Source organism: Heteronotia binoei, chromosome 5 (assembly GCF_032191835.1).
Source record: "Heteronotia binoei isolate CCM8104 ecotype False Entrance Well chromosome 5, APGP_CSIRO_Hbin_v1, whole genome shotgun sequence".
Taxonomy (NCBI): Eukaryota; Metazoa; Chordata; class Lepidosauria; order Squamata; family Gekkonidae; genus Heteronotia; species Heteronotia binoei.
Window position 1 is genome coordinate 26,785,130 of NC_083227.1, and position 14,813 is coordinate 26,799,942.

General features: G+C 46.3%; 2 protein-coding genes across 3 annotated transcripts in view; both read left to right on the forward strand.

Annotated features, from left to right (window-relative positions):
- LOC132571219 (zinc finger protein 420-like) overlaps window positions 1-14,813 on the forward strand; it is a 127,013-nt gene that overhangs the window by 95,386 nt on the left and 16,814 nt on the right. The window lies entirely within an intron of this gene.
- LOC132571314 (zinc finger protein OZF-like) lies at window positions 4,734-6,501 on the forward strand. Its single transcript, XM_060238118.1, has 2 exons — window positions 4,734-5,199; window positions 5,449-6,501. Exons 1-2 carry the CDS (start codon window positions 4,869-4,871, stop codon window positions 6,453-6,455), a joined length of 1,338 nt encoding a protein of 445 aa, XP_060094101.1. The 5' UTR covers window positions 4,734-4,868; the 3' UTR covers window positions 6,456-6,501.

A 14,813-nucleotide genomic window follows, 5' to 3' on the forward strand; every position in this document is an offset into this window, starting at 1 on the left:
GTCATTTTTTCAGAGAGAGGCCTAGAGGGCCTAGGGAGCCTGTTGAGGCCTGTGTTGCAGTAGGGAGAGACAGCCTACAATCCCCAGAATGCTTGGCGCTGGTTTTAGCCAATCGGTGCCCAAGTAGGCTCTGAGGAGAATCACCTAAAAGCTCTCTCAGGAGACAAACTCTGTTCTTTCCTCCTGAGAGGCCAAGCGGGCAGAACGGCTGCTGTTTAGGAGGAAGACCCTCACTCTGTGGGAGAGAGTGAGCAGACCGACGCCTGGGGGCCTAACAGACTAGGGACTGTTAAGTCTAGTCACATTAGGGACTATGTTTATTTTCCTTCACCCACGTTACTATATAGCTTCAAAGTACCTTATCTGTTCACTTGCCTTTATTGACCTTCCTGTTTAAAATAAACCTTTTTATCGTTACTCGGCCTGGTGTACAAACCAGTTTTCTTGGCCCAAGCAAGGGAGATCTGAAGGGCTTGGGAGGGCACTCTGGGCCTTCCCAAGGGACCCTAATTCCAGAGTGGTGGCAGCGTCAGGAGGCATCCCCCATCTGGGTCATGACAGGGTGAATGATGCAGGATTCAAATGAGCAAATGAATGAGGGGGTCAAGCGTAACCATCCTTCTTCCTTCTTTGTCACCCTCACAGGCAGTGGACAAGTAGTGTTCAGTCATCACCTTGGAAGAGGTGTGGAAACAGCTGCTAAACTTCCAGTCAAGGTACAGGGGACAGCCCGGTTCTCTTTCCCCCCTTTTTCAGAGGGGCTTTTGCTCTTGCAATTGCTGCTATGGTGTCCAAGGGAAAAAGGCTCTGAGTGCCGCTCCCTTTGCCCATGCCAAGCTCTGCATCCTGCGACCTTCCCATCTCCCCCCTTTGAGGGGACGGTGGCTCAGTGGTAGAACTTTTGTTTGGTAAGCAGAAGGTCCCAGGTTCAATCCCCGCCATCTCCAACTAAAAAGGGTCCAGGCAAATATGCGAGACCCTGGAGAGCTGCTGCCAGTCTGAGTAAACAATACTGACTTTGATGGACTGAGGATCTGATTCAGTATAAGGCAGCTTCATATGTTCATGTGAGTGTGCAATCTCTGCTTGGCATGATCTCTGACAAAGGAATCTGCTTTTTATTCCAGTGTCCCTTTTCCTTTGAGGAAGTGTCTGTGTATTTCACTAAGGCGGAGTGGGTGCTCCTGGATCTGGCCCAAAGAGTTCTCTATAGGGAAGTCATGCTGGAGAACTACGAGAGTATGGCCTCTCTGGGTAAGAATCTTTCATGAATGCCAAAGGTGCAATTTGCTGCCATAGGGATGAGGCATGAATCAAAATATTGAACACAATACATCATTTTCAGGCCAGCCCGACTACTTGTTCCTTATTGGGGGTCTCGAGGAGTTGGAGTGGTAGTGAGAATGATGTTCCACATGGTCTGGGAGAGCGACCCAACTTTCTTGGCTAGCTCAGGGGCTACTGAGGCCAGTGTCATGGCCATCACCCAGGCCAGAGAGGGTGTCCTGGCCTGAAGCCAAGGAGCTGCTGAGACGTCCTCAGAAAGGGGTCTGTTACCCAAATAATGAATTCACATCCACTCCTGTAGCAAGCAAAAATGTCCTTCTCCTATCAAAGAGAAAAAATAGAGGTTTTTCTCTGTAGCTCCTGTGCAATTCAGCAAGCCTGGCAAAACAAGCCGTGATGCAGAAGGAAGCAAGAGAGAGGGAGAAAGAAGCAGATGACAGCCAGTTGCTCAGGGGCCTGATAGGAGCCCTCTGGGAGCCTGATTCAGCCCCTGGGCTGCATGTTTGACACCCTGGTTTAAACAGTGCTTGGACTTCACATGTGCATTTCTTTCTTTCTGTTGAGCCTCTATTTTTGTTTACCTGATCAACCTGGTTCTCTTTGTTTTAACTTAATAGATTTTATACTGTTCATTTTGTTTGAGTGTCTGTATATCTGCCCTGGTAGACATGCATTTGTGATATTGAGAATTAATACCCCATAATACATGTGCTTCTCCATTGGCTGAGGTTCCTTCCTTGGGGAGAAAGGATAACTTGCTTTGCCAGGCTCTTTCAGTCGCACAGCAGAGCTACTGAGCCAAACCTCTCTTCCTTCTATTGGCTGTGGCTTCTCCCCCTCCCTGGATTGCATGGGAGAAATACAAAGAAAGCACCTTTAAGACCATCGAGTGCTAGTGTTTTAAGCATGTTTTATTTTAAGTTTTTTAATCTTTAATTGTGTCCTTTATAAAGTTTATATCTCTGCTACCTGCCATTACATTTTATGACACACATGGCCCGGCCCAACAAGGTCTCATTTATGTTGGTTCTGGTCCTCATAACAAATGAGTTTGACAACCCTGGTTTAAACCCTTTGCCTCATGAACTTCCTGCTACTAAGGGAGGAAATAGAAGGGGAGAATCAGAGACATACAAGCCTGCTTCCTGAAGACACCCAGGCATCTCTGGAGAAGCACACAGTATAGGATAGAAAAGCAAAGAAGCAACCACACAGTAGGGGGAACTTGCTTGGGGTCCAAAGCCTGCTACAAATTGGATGGACTAAGGGATGAAAAGTCCATCTCTATGAAGATGAGTTAATTCAAAGGGGGGTTTTGTGTGCATTGTGGAGGGGAGTATTTGTTCTTTAGCATTACAGGGGAAAAAGTCTCGAGAAGTAGTTCCTTTAGGGAGACTGCGAGTTTGGATAGGCAAGTAGATGGCTGAATACATGATACAGTAGGGGGAGAAATCTTCCTGTCCAGCACTTAAGATACGGAAGCAGTGACTGGGGCTGGCCCATTGCTCATTGTCTTTAATATTTGGATCATTCTTCAGGCCAGATGATTAGAATCATAGAGTTGGAAGGGACCTCGAGGGTCATCGAGTCCAACCCCCTGCACAATGCAGGAAACTCACAAATATCTCTCCCTAAATTCACAGGATCTTCATTGCCATCAGATGGCCATCTAGCCTCTGTTTAAAAACCTCCAAGGCAGGAGAGCCCACCACCTCCCGAGGAAGCCTGTTCCACTGAGGAACCACTCTAACGGTCAGGAAGTCCTTCCTAATGTTGAGCTGGAAACTCTTTTGATTTAATTTCAACCCACTAGTTCTGGTCCTACCTTGCAGGGCCACAGAAAACAATTCCACCCTATCCTCTATATGACAGCCCTTCAAGTCCTTAAAGATTAGGGAGGGAACCTCTTGAGAAGGCCCTTTGGTGGGCTCTGATCAGGTATGGCTTTCATGTTACTGGAGGAGTTGCTTCACATTCCTTGCACACTCTCAGCATGACTCACTCTTGTTTTGATATCAGTTTTGATATCAGCCTCCATTTTTTTTATTGCTGAGCCCATGCTATGATGTGCAAGCATACAGGGATCCCAAGCAGATATCCCCGGTGAGGGGGAGTCCCATGGCATCAGGTCAAATCCTGATTTCTTAGCTGCCAACTTTTACAACACACCCTTCCCCTTGAATGCATTAAGGCCATCCGCTCTTTGTGATCTGATATAGATTCATTCCCTAAACTGCTTTGGATTGTAGGCTTTGATCTCAACCATGTTTCTATCCTTTCAGAAGAATTTTTACTCTTCCTTGGGCTTCTTTCCTGTATAAGAATCAGGGCTTTTTTTTGTACCAGGAACTCCTTTGTATATTAGGTGATACACCCCTGATGCAGCAAATTCTCCAAGAGCTTACAGGGTTCTTATGACAGGGCTTACTGTGTACTCTTGGCGGACTGCCTACATTGGGGGGGGGGCCTAATATGCAAAGGAGTTTCTGCTACAAAAAAAGCTCTGATAGGAATGATCTGTTTTTCTCTCCCTCTGCCAAAGAAGCCAGGAATGTTAAGAGAAACTACTTAAGAACTGTCAGTCAGAATGAGACAAAAGGGCCATTAACAATTCTCTTCAGTCGTCACCTAGATGCCTTAATCCTCCTCCAGCAACTGATATCCTTTCCAAAAACCAATGGGGGGGATCCCTTAAACTGCAGTTTATTTGGTGAGGTGAAGTCCTAGCACCTCCCTGCCACACAGTAACTATTTTTTGGGGAGAAAGAAGTTCCAGGAAAGGAAATGAACTCGTGAATGAGGGCTGCCCAACTGGTGGCTTGACTGCTTGCATAGGTACTGATTGGACCCCTTTCTGTATTCCAGCAGCAGTTGCAGAAGAGACACTTGAGGTATTTCAGGGGTTCTCTTTGGAAAAAGCCAAGAATGAAGGGGCTGAAGGTAACTAATAGACCATACAGGCAGGCAGGAATCCATTTTTAACACTTACGTTATTGTATATTTCAAACAAGGCCCTGAAACACTTTGAGCATGGATGGAATTTCAAATGGAAATGAGACCTCCTTCTGTGGGTGCTAATGTGATTTCTCTCTTTATTACCAACAGGGGATGATTGGGGGAATGAGGAGGTTGAGGAACTGCATCATCCATCACGAGATGAAGTAAAGAATGAAGACTTGAGAGGAAAGTTCAGGACTCAATGTGGACCCAAGAGCCAGAAAGAAACCCACAAAGATGAAAAGAGGGATCAACCCATTCCTTTCCAAGGGGATGATTTTTGTGAAATAATTCACAAGGTAGAAGAAACGTACAGGTGCTTAGAGTTTGGCCTGATCTTCTCAGATGCAACCCAATATAATGGCCATTTGCAAATCCAGAGTGGAAAGAATACCCATCAAGGCTTTGAGTGTGGAAAGAGCTTCCCTTGCAGAGCAGAGCTCCTTAAATGTCAACAGGCACATGCGGGAGAGAAACATTATAGTTGCTCAAACTGTGACGAGAGTTTCTCAGAGGAGTCAGACCTTATTAAACACCAAAGCATTCATTCAAAAGAGACGCCATTGATCTGTTCAGAGAGCAGAATGACATCTTCTGATGGAAGACAGGAAAATCTACATTTTCCTGGGAACATTCTAACAAAGGCGTGTAAATGCTTTTGGTGTGGAAGGTACTTTAAATATAGATCACAGTTCCTTGTGCACCAAAGGATACATACAGGGGAGGAACCTTTTGAGTGCTCTGAGTGTGGAAAGAGATTCAATCACAGTAAAAATCTTGCACGGCATCGAGCAACTCACACAGGGGAGAAACCTTTTGAATGCTTGGAGTGTGGAAAGAGACTCAGTCGGCGCAGCCATCTTCATAAGCATTTAAGAACACACACAGGGGAGAAAACTTTTGAGTGCTCAGAGGGTGAGAAGAGAATCAAAGGAGCTGACAGACTTCAACATCATCAAGGAACCCACAGGGGAGAGAAACCATATGAATGCTCAGAGTGTGGTGAGGAATTCAGTCATAGTAACCATCTCCTATTGCATCAAAGAACCCACACAGACAAGAATCTCCTTGAATCCTCAGAGGGTGGGAAGAAATACAGTCAAAGCTGTATCCTTCAAAAGCATCTAAAAACCAACACTGATGAGAAACCATTTGAATGTTCAGAATGTGGAAGGCAATTTTCTTATGGTAGCGATTTGCAACAGCATCTAAGAACCCACACAGGGGAGAAACCTTTTGACTGCTCTGAGTGTGGAAAGAGATTCAGTCGGAGTAACCATCTTCAACTGCATCAAAGAATCCACACAGGGGAGAAACCCTTTGAATGCTTAGTGTGTAGAAAGCGATTTTCTTATAGTAGCAATTTTCAACGGCATCTGAAAACCCACACAAAATACAAGCCGTTTGAATGCTCAGAGTGTGGAAGGAAATTCAGTCAGCTTGGTAGTCTTCAGCAACATCAGGGAACTCACACAGAGGAGAACCTCTTTGAATGCTCAGAGTGTGGTAAGAAATACAGTCAAATATATGTCCTTCAAAAGCATCTAAGAACCCACACTGGTGAGAAACCATTTGAATGCTCAGAATGTGGAAAGCAGTTTTCTTACAGTAGCGATTTGCAACAGCATCTAAGAACCCACACAGGGGAAAAACCTTTTGAATGCTCTGAATGCAGAAAGAGATTCCGTCAGAGTGGCGATCTCCTGCTACATCAAAGAACCCACACAGGGGAAAAACCTTTTGAATGCTCAGAATGTGGAAAGAGGTTCAGTCGGAGTGGTAATCTTCATCAACATCAAAGAACCCACACTGGTGAGAAACCATTTGAGTGCTCAGAGTGTGGAAAGAGATTCAGTCAGAGTGGCAATCTTCTACTGCATCAAAGAAACCACACAGGGGAAAAACCTTTTGAATGCTCAGAATGTGGAAAGAGATTCAGTCGGAGTAGCCATCTTCACAAGCATTTAAGAACTCACACAGGGGAGAAACCTTTCGAGTGCTCAGAATGTGGAAAGAGATTTAGTCAGAGCGCCCATCTTCAAAGGCATTCAAGAACTCACACAGGAGAGAAACCTTTTGAGTGCTCAGAATGTGAGAAGAGATTCAGTCAGAGAAGCCATCTGCTACTGCATCAAAGAATCCACACAGGGGAGAAACTTTTTGAATCCTGAGAGTGTGGAAAGCAATTTTGTGACAATAGCAATTTTCAACGGCATCTAAGAAGGCTCAGAATGTGGAAAGACATTCAGTCAGAGTGGTGATCTCCTAGGGCATTAAAGAACCCCAATAGGGGAGAAACCTTTCACATGCTCAGAGTATGAAAAGAAATATAATTTAAAGGATCTAGGAACCCACACTAGTGAGGAAGAATTTGAATGTTCAGTGTAGAGAGAGATTCAGTTGGACTGGCCATCTTGAACAGAATCAATGAAGGGGAGAAATCCTTTGAATGCTTGGAGTGAAAAAAGAAATTCAGTCAGAGTGGCCATCTTCACAAGCATTTAAGAACTCACAAAAAGGAGAAACAGAAACATTTTGAGTGCTCAGAGCATGAAAAGAGATTCAGTCAGAATGACAATCTTCCACAGCACTCGGAAGAGAAACTCTTGAATTCTCAGTCTGGAAAGGCCTTCATCTGGAGCACTGCTTTTCAACAGCATCTAAGAACCTAACCAAGAAAAAATCTTTTCAGCTTACAGAATGTGAAAAGAAATCTTCAGAGCTGTGATCTTCAAGAGCATCTTTGAACTCACACAGGGCAGAATCTTTCTGAATGCCCAGATTGTGAGAAAAGATTCAGTTAATCTGACCATCTTCAACAGCATCGAAGAACCCACACAATGAAAAACTATGCACAGCTTGGGAAAAGAGCTTTTCTCTTATTTCATCCGAAAATGACAACCACAAACCATAGAAAGAGTTGAAACCATGAAAACAGTTGTAAACTGTTTGTGTCTGCCCAGAATCCTGACCTTAATCTGGAAGAAGTGATGGAAATATTGCAACTGAAGACAGAGCTCAAACAGATCTCAGAGGGAAGAAAGGAAGGATGTGTTCTGAGGGTGAAAGATTTGAGACCAGCTTATATCCCCTTAACCATTGAAGAACCCAAATGGGAGGAATCTCATAAATACCCACTTTGTAGCAAGAGTTTCAGGCAGAGAGCCAGCCCTCCTGTTTCTCAGATAATCTACACAAGGGCAAACCTTCCCTCTAATGAGTTCTGCTGAGGCTCTTATTTGAATGCGCAGGTGTTGGAAGTTCAGAAGTGCTCCAAAAGCAGTTATGCAAAGAAGGGCCTTTTTCGTGGTTGCCTTCCTTCAGTCTGTCTGCCAAGCTGACTCCTGACATCTGCAAACATGGCAAAAAAAAAAAAATCTGTTTTCCAAATCCTGTGATGAAGTAGACAAGTCAGAGATAGCAGATATCCATAAATAGATTTTAGGGGGTCCTTGAACTTGGATGGGGAAAGAAATTATATCTTTATTGTCATTCACCTCTTACTGAATTGGGCATTTTCTTCTGTTATGAATGTAGGCAAACAAACCACAGTAGTATTATCGGTACCTGTGACTTTGTCACCCAGAGAAATCAAAGGTTTTTTTCATATTACATTACCGTTGTTGCATACATCTCAAAATATTGTTTATTCTCATCATTTCTTTGAAATTGGGGTAGTTATTAGACCTATCACTAGATGGCAGTCTTCCTGCTCATGTGACCTAGCTGGCCAACCAGCGGGCAACTCTTTCTAGTCATCATTCAGCCCTGAAACAGTGAAGTTGGGCTGTTCTCACATCAGACATCTACGCTGATTTCCAGTATTCCTCTCCAGTTGTTTGTTGATTAACATGTAGAAGTGCTTCATTTTCATGGTTTGTTCAAGTTTTGCAAAACTGGACAGTTCAAAGGGGAATTTTACCTCTCCCATAAGGCTAGGCAGCCTTTTGTAACACAGTTGGGCACAAGGGCTACAAGGAGACCCCAGACAAGTTCACTGAAGTTCAAGTCATTATATAATGTGCTAATAAAGAAGCACATATATTTAAAAAAAAAAGTATGGCTTTTGCCATAGCATTTTTGCCCAAATACCAGGGTGTTGCCGGAAATTGCTGGTGTGATGACATCACTTCCTGTGCAACACTGGCATTGTGGTCTAGGTCTTTCTTCTGGTAAGGCCCCCTGCAGGCCAGCTGATCAGCAGCTGGGGGAGGGACCCCCCACCATTACTGGGAGGTTTGGCAACCCTATTTGGGAGTGAGGTGGGTCAATGTAGCTTTGCTGTTTCCTTAGAAGGCAAAGCTGCCACTTCCCAAGCTGCTGGTCCTCAGTGTGGCTGCCTGCTAGAAGGAACTGCCCCTTGATGAATTCTCCATGCGGGAGAGACTGATCCTAAAGTGGAAACTGTCCTCTCTTCACACAAAGGCCTTTCCCATGGCATCACAAGGAGAAGCCTGTTGCTTTGAAAGTGGGGTTTATTTATTTAGTACGCTTGAAGTCCCATCTTTCCCCCAAAAGAGCTGAGGAGAATGAACATATGAACATATGAAGCTGCCTTATACTGAATCAGACCCTTGGTCCATCAAAGTCAGTATTGTCTTCTCAGACTGGCAGCGGCTCTCCAGGGTCTCAATCTCCAGGATGTATCTTGGTCTCCCCTCCTGCCACTCCCAAGCTTCATAGCACAGGCAGGATTTGAAAGTGGCTCTCCCAGATCCTCTCCCAACCCTTTGACCACTCCTCATGGGCCACTGGAGAAAAGGCTGCCCAAATGCTCAGTGGTTCAGAAAATTTATTCTCCACACAAAGCAGATTTTTGGTGAGTGGGTTATGGAGGCTTAAGAGAGAAAGCCACAGAGAAGAATAGAAGCATGAGTAGAAGAGGATCAAAAGCCTTGCTTCCTATTGGGTGATCTGTGCCAATCAGAATGGAGCTTGGTGCTGAACAGATGAAATGGAGCTTCCCAATCAGGATAAGGTATTTTTGTTCCCTGGAAGCAAAATGGCAGATGGAAAGGGGAAGGGGGGGCAGAAGAGGGTGGATTTCCCTGGCCTAAATAAAATGAATGCCCAAGGAAAGACAGAGTCCTAAGCTATAAGTAGAGGATAAACCTGTCTGAGCAAAAAATTATACAGGAACCACGGGAACATAAAGATCCAAATATACAAAATGAATTCTCTGTGTCAGATAAATATTCACTATATTTGTTAGCGAATTAAATCTCTTGTACAATCATACACCTTATTGTACAATCATACACTGAGCTGCTCTTTGCCCGACTTGCCTGGTGTGGCTGATGCTGGCGTCACCACCAATGTTCCCTCTAAGCTGCAGAGTCTTGTGAGCAAAAACTCTACTTTGTGAGCTACTGGCATTAAAGTGAGCTACTGCATCTATTATTGTGCTCTAGGGCCATTTTTACTGAGCTAAGACAAAAATGTGTGAGCTGGAGGCTAAAAATCTGTGAGCTAGCTCACGCTAACTCAGCTTAGAGGAAACACTGGTCACCACCAAGTTTGCCTCTCTCTGCCTCTCCCCCACAGCTTTGTCAAAGGGGCTTTTGAGAAGGTGCCCGCAGGCTGCAGCAGGGGTCGCAGGCAGCAGGGTGACCACTCCAACTCTGAGATAATTTGCGAGGCCCCCCCAAGATTTTGACTGCTTAGGGGCCTCCACAGGGTTTAATCGCCTGGCTTGGCGTTTAAAAGGAACTACAAAGAAGTCCTGTTTCCTACTCTATTTGGATTGGTTGCACAAATATATTCCTGACAAAACTGTGGATTAACAGTAACGGTTGGCTGGAAATCTAGCCCAGTGGAAGGGACGTGCACCGAAATGAACTGCAGGCCAAGAGAGTGCTGAGAGAGGCAGGCCCCCACAGAAAGGAGTCTCACAAGCTGTCTCTCAGTCGAGTATCAGTGTTGCCCTGCTTCTGGGAAGGGATCCACAGGGAATACAGCAAGCAGCCAGTTTCCTGTCCTTTTACCGTCCTGCCACGGAACAGGGTTCCCTTTGATCCTGATGCTGCACAGTCGGCAACCAAACTGCAAGGAAGCTGCACAGAACTGTACCCCATGCAAAAAGGAAACACCTGAAAATAGCACTCTTAGGGAGGGGGGAGGAGTGCCTCTACTCAAATAAACACATGAAGCTGCCTTCTACTGGATCAGAACACCAATCCATCAGGGCCAGTATTGTCTACTCAGACAGGTGGCAACTTTCCAGGGCAGGGGTGGCCAAACTTGCTTAACGTTTAAGAGCCACACAGCATAAACTTCAGATGTTTGAGAGCTGCAAGACATGAATGTCAGATGTTTGAGAGCTGGGAGGAAGGAAGGAAAAGAGATGAGGGGGAGGGACAGAGAGGTGGAAAGAAAGCAACTTTAACTTTAAATGCATTGTCCATGGTGCTGGCTGGCTTGGCTTGGCGAAGTGATCTAAAGAGACAAGTGCCTTCTCTAAGCCGGCCAATGGGGCAGTGGGGGCTTCAAGAGCCTCACAATATGTGTGAAAAAGCCACATTTGCTCCCGAGCCACAGTTTGGCCACCCCTGCTCCAGGGTCTCAGGCTGAGGTCTTTTCCACCACTTGCAGATGCTGAGACTTGAGTCTGGGCCCTTCTGCATGCCAAGCAAATGCTTTGCTACTGAACCAGAGCATGCCACCAGTTCCCCTATCAGAACTTGACAGAATGCACATACGCCCACAGCAAAAGGTGCTGGTACTCAGAACCCATGAGTATCACCAGAGAGAGAGAGAGGCCTGCCAAAAGCGGTCTTGAAATAACCAATGAGGTCAGAACAAAGTAGGAGTCAAGTTTCACCTTTTAAGGCCAACAAAGTTTTATTCAGAATGTAAGCTTTCGTATGCAGGCATACTTCTTCAGATGAGGGGATGAGGTACAGTGAGCTGAAATATAGGTTAAGAGTGGGTTAAGAGTGTAAACTGATACAGAGTTGGACTGAATATTGAAACTGGTTTTTACTGTTATGCTGTTTTATTGTTATGTTGATTTTATTGTGATTTTATTATTCATGTTGTGCTCCATTCTGAGCCCTCATGGGGAACGGGCGGAATATAAACGGACGGAGATAATAATAATAACAACAACAACAAGTAGTAGTAGTAAGGATCAAATGGCAAAATAGTGTAATAAATTGGAAGACCATTTGGTCTGGATAGCAATAAAAGGTAATAAAAGTGGCCTGTTAATTGCTGTTGCTGCAAGTCAAGGTAAAACAAAAAGACGTGTATTTCCTAGTGATGTTCTTGTCCACCTAATTTACTTTTTAATTTAATCTGAGGTCAGGGATGCCCTTCCTTAGACTTCCACACACACACCCGCCCCTACACACACACCTGAAAATTGACATTTGCATCTCCCCCAAAGCTTGAGGAGAGAGAAATCCCCAGAGATCTCCCAACCCCGAGATGGGGACCCTCTTGGACAGAGTAGAATCACAACAGTCTCCGGAGAGTGGCAGGAAGCAAGCTGTGAGTACGGATGCCAGCCTCCAGGTGAGGCCTGGGGATCACCCAGAATGACAGCTTATCTCCAGACTGCAGAGATAAGATCCCGTGGAGGGAGTGGATGCTTTGGAGGAGGGTGGGCACTGTCCGGCGTTGTGCCCCACTGAGGGCCCTGTCCTCCCCAGGCTCCAACTCCAAATCTCCAGTTCCCCAATCTGGAGCTGGCAACAACCCTACCCCTCTCCTTCTCTGCAGGTGGTGGGGGAGGTTCTGATAAACAGGGAAGAAGTTACAGGAACAGACATTTCCAAAAGCCTAAAACCAACTTCCGGGGTGGATAGGGCTGCCAAGTCCCATTAAAGAAATAAATATCTGGGGACTTTGGGAGTGGAGCCAAGAGACATTGAGGGTGGAGACAGGAGCAAGGTTATGATAAGCATAATTGAACTCCAAAGGGAGTGCTGGCCATCACATTTCAAGGGACTGCACAGTATTTAAATGCCTTCCCTCCATTGAAATAATAAAGGATAGGGGCACCTTCTGTTGGGACTCATTGAACTGGACCCCCTGGTCCATTCCTTTTGAAACTTGCAAGGTACTTTGGGGAGAGGCACTAGATGCTATGCTGAAAATTTGGTGCCTCTACCTCAAATCCGCCCCCAAAGCCCCAGATACCCGCGGATCAATTCTCCATTATACCCTAGGGCAGGGGTCTCCAACCACCAGGGCGGTGGACCAGTACCAGTCCGTGGCCTGCTAACAACTGGGCCTCAGAGTGAGGCAGAGCAGCCCCAGACTAAAGAGGCAGCACAGCCTCGCTCCAAGGCTGCTTCCCCTTGCAAGGTTCCAGGTTGGCAGAAGGGGCAGCACTGCTGTGACCTTAGCCCTACCCCTCATTTCTAGACCTCCACCAATCAGCTGATCGGCAGGGTCTTTAAATGAAGGGGGAGGCAGAAACAGCCCCAGTCTCCCCCCCCATTTAAAGACCCCAAAGGGGGGCAGGGATGTGGCATGGGGGGCAGCCTGGGGTTGCAAAAACCCCAGCGTCTCTCCCCCATCCCCTCCGTGGAAAAATTGTCTTCCACAAAACCGGTCCTTGGTGACAAAAAGGTTGGGGGCCACTGCCCTAGGAGAATCGGTTTCCATAGGGAATAATGGGGTGCCCAACAGACATTCCGCCCCCCCCCCCCGCTTTCTGATGACCCTGAAGTGGAGGGAGAGCCTCCATACCGGGGGATCCCCTGCCCCCACCTGGGGATTGGCAACCCTAGGGGTGGAAGCCCCATCGGACAGGAGACTTGTGGGGAGACCTGCTTCGAAGGGTCTTGGAAGGAGAGCGAGCTGGAGACAGAATGAGTAGGCACATTGATGAACACGGGTTATTGAGGAAAACTCAGCACGGGTTCTGTAAGGGAAGATCTTGCCTCACTAACCTGTTACATTTCTTTGAGGGGGTGAACAAACATGTGGACAAAGGAGACCCGATAGATGTTGTTTACTTTGACTTCCAGAAAGCTTTTGATAAAGTTCCTCATCAAAGGCTCCTTAGAAAGCTTGAGAGTCATGGAGTAAAAGGACAGGTCCTCTTGTGGATCAAAAACTGGCTGAGTAATAGGAAGCAGAGAGTGAGTATAAATGGGCAGTCTTCGCAGTGGAGGACGGTAAGCAGTGGGGTGCCGCAGGGCTCGGTACTGGGTCCCATGCTCTTTAACTTGTTCATAAATGATTTAGAGTTGGGAGTGAGCAGTGAAGTGGCCAAGTTTGCGGATGACACTAAATTGTTCAGGGTGGTGAGAACCAGAGAGGATTGTGAGGAACTCCAAAGGGATCTGTTGAGGCTGGGTGAGTGGGCGTCAACGTGGCAGATGCGGTTCAATGTGGCCAAGTGCAAAGTAATGCACATTGGGGCCAAGAATCCCAGCTACAAATACAAGTTGATGGGGTGTGAACTGGCAGAGACTGACCAAGAGAGAGATCTTGGGGTCGTGGTAAATAACTCACTGAAAATGTCAAGACAGTGTATGTTTGCAATAAAAAAGGCCAACGCCATGCTGGGAATTATTAGGAAGGGAATTGAAAACAAATCAGCCAGTATCATAATGCCCCTGTATAAATCGATGGTGCGGTCTCATTTGGAGTACTGTGTGCAGTTCTGGTCGCCGCACCTCAAAAAGGATATTATAGCATTGGAGAAAGTCCAGAGAAGGGCAACTAGAATGATTAAAGGGCTGGAGCACTTTCCCTATGAAGAAAGGTTGAAACGCTTGGGACTCTTTAGCTTGGAGAAACGTCGACTGTGGGGTGACATGATAGAGGTTTACAAGATAATGCATGGGATGGAGAAAGTAGAGAAAGAAGTACTTTTCTCCCTTTCTCACAATACAAGAACTCGTGGGCATTCGATGAAATTGCTGAGCAGACAGGTTAAAACGGATAAAAGGAAGTACTTCTTCACCCAAAGGGTGATTAACATGTGGAATTCACTGCCACAGGAGGTGGTGGCGGCCACAAGTATAGCCACCTTCAAGAGGGGTTTAGATAAAAATATGGAGCACAGGTCCATCAGTGGCTATTAGCCACAGTGTGTGAGTATATATACAATTTTTTGCCACTGTGTGACACAGAGTGTTGGACTGGATGGGCGGTTGGCCTGATCCAACATGGCTTCTCTTATGTTCTTATCCCCCGTGTACAGTTACTCGCGAGGAGCTCCGTCCAGCTGCATTGAAGCCCGTCTGGGCTCGGCGCCTGGTGGGGAGGACGGGAGGAGGCAGCTTTTCTCCTTCATTCGTCTGCAGCACGGAAAGGGTTAAAGTGATCGAGCTGCTTCCTAGAGGGGCCGAGCAAGGGGGGGGGAGGGAAAGGTCTTGTGTGGGGGGGTGGAGCTTTGCTGTTGGATGGCAAACAGAGCAGGGAGGGCTTCAGGTTTGCAACAGAGAAGGGGAAAAGCCTCGCAGAAGGTATACTCACAGGTAAGTCTTTGGAGGGTATCAGCTTTTCAGTCCTGGAAGAAATGCGGCCATCCCGTGTTTTTGAGAGGGAGTTGGGATTAAACAGTTTTA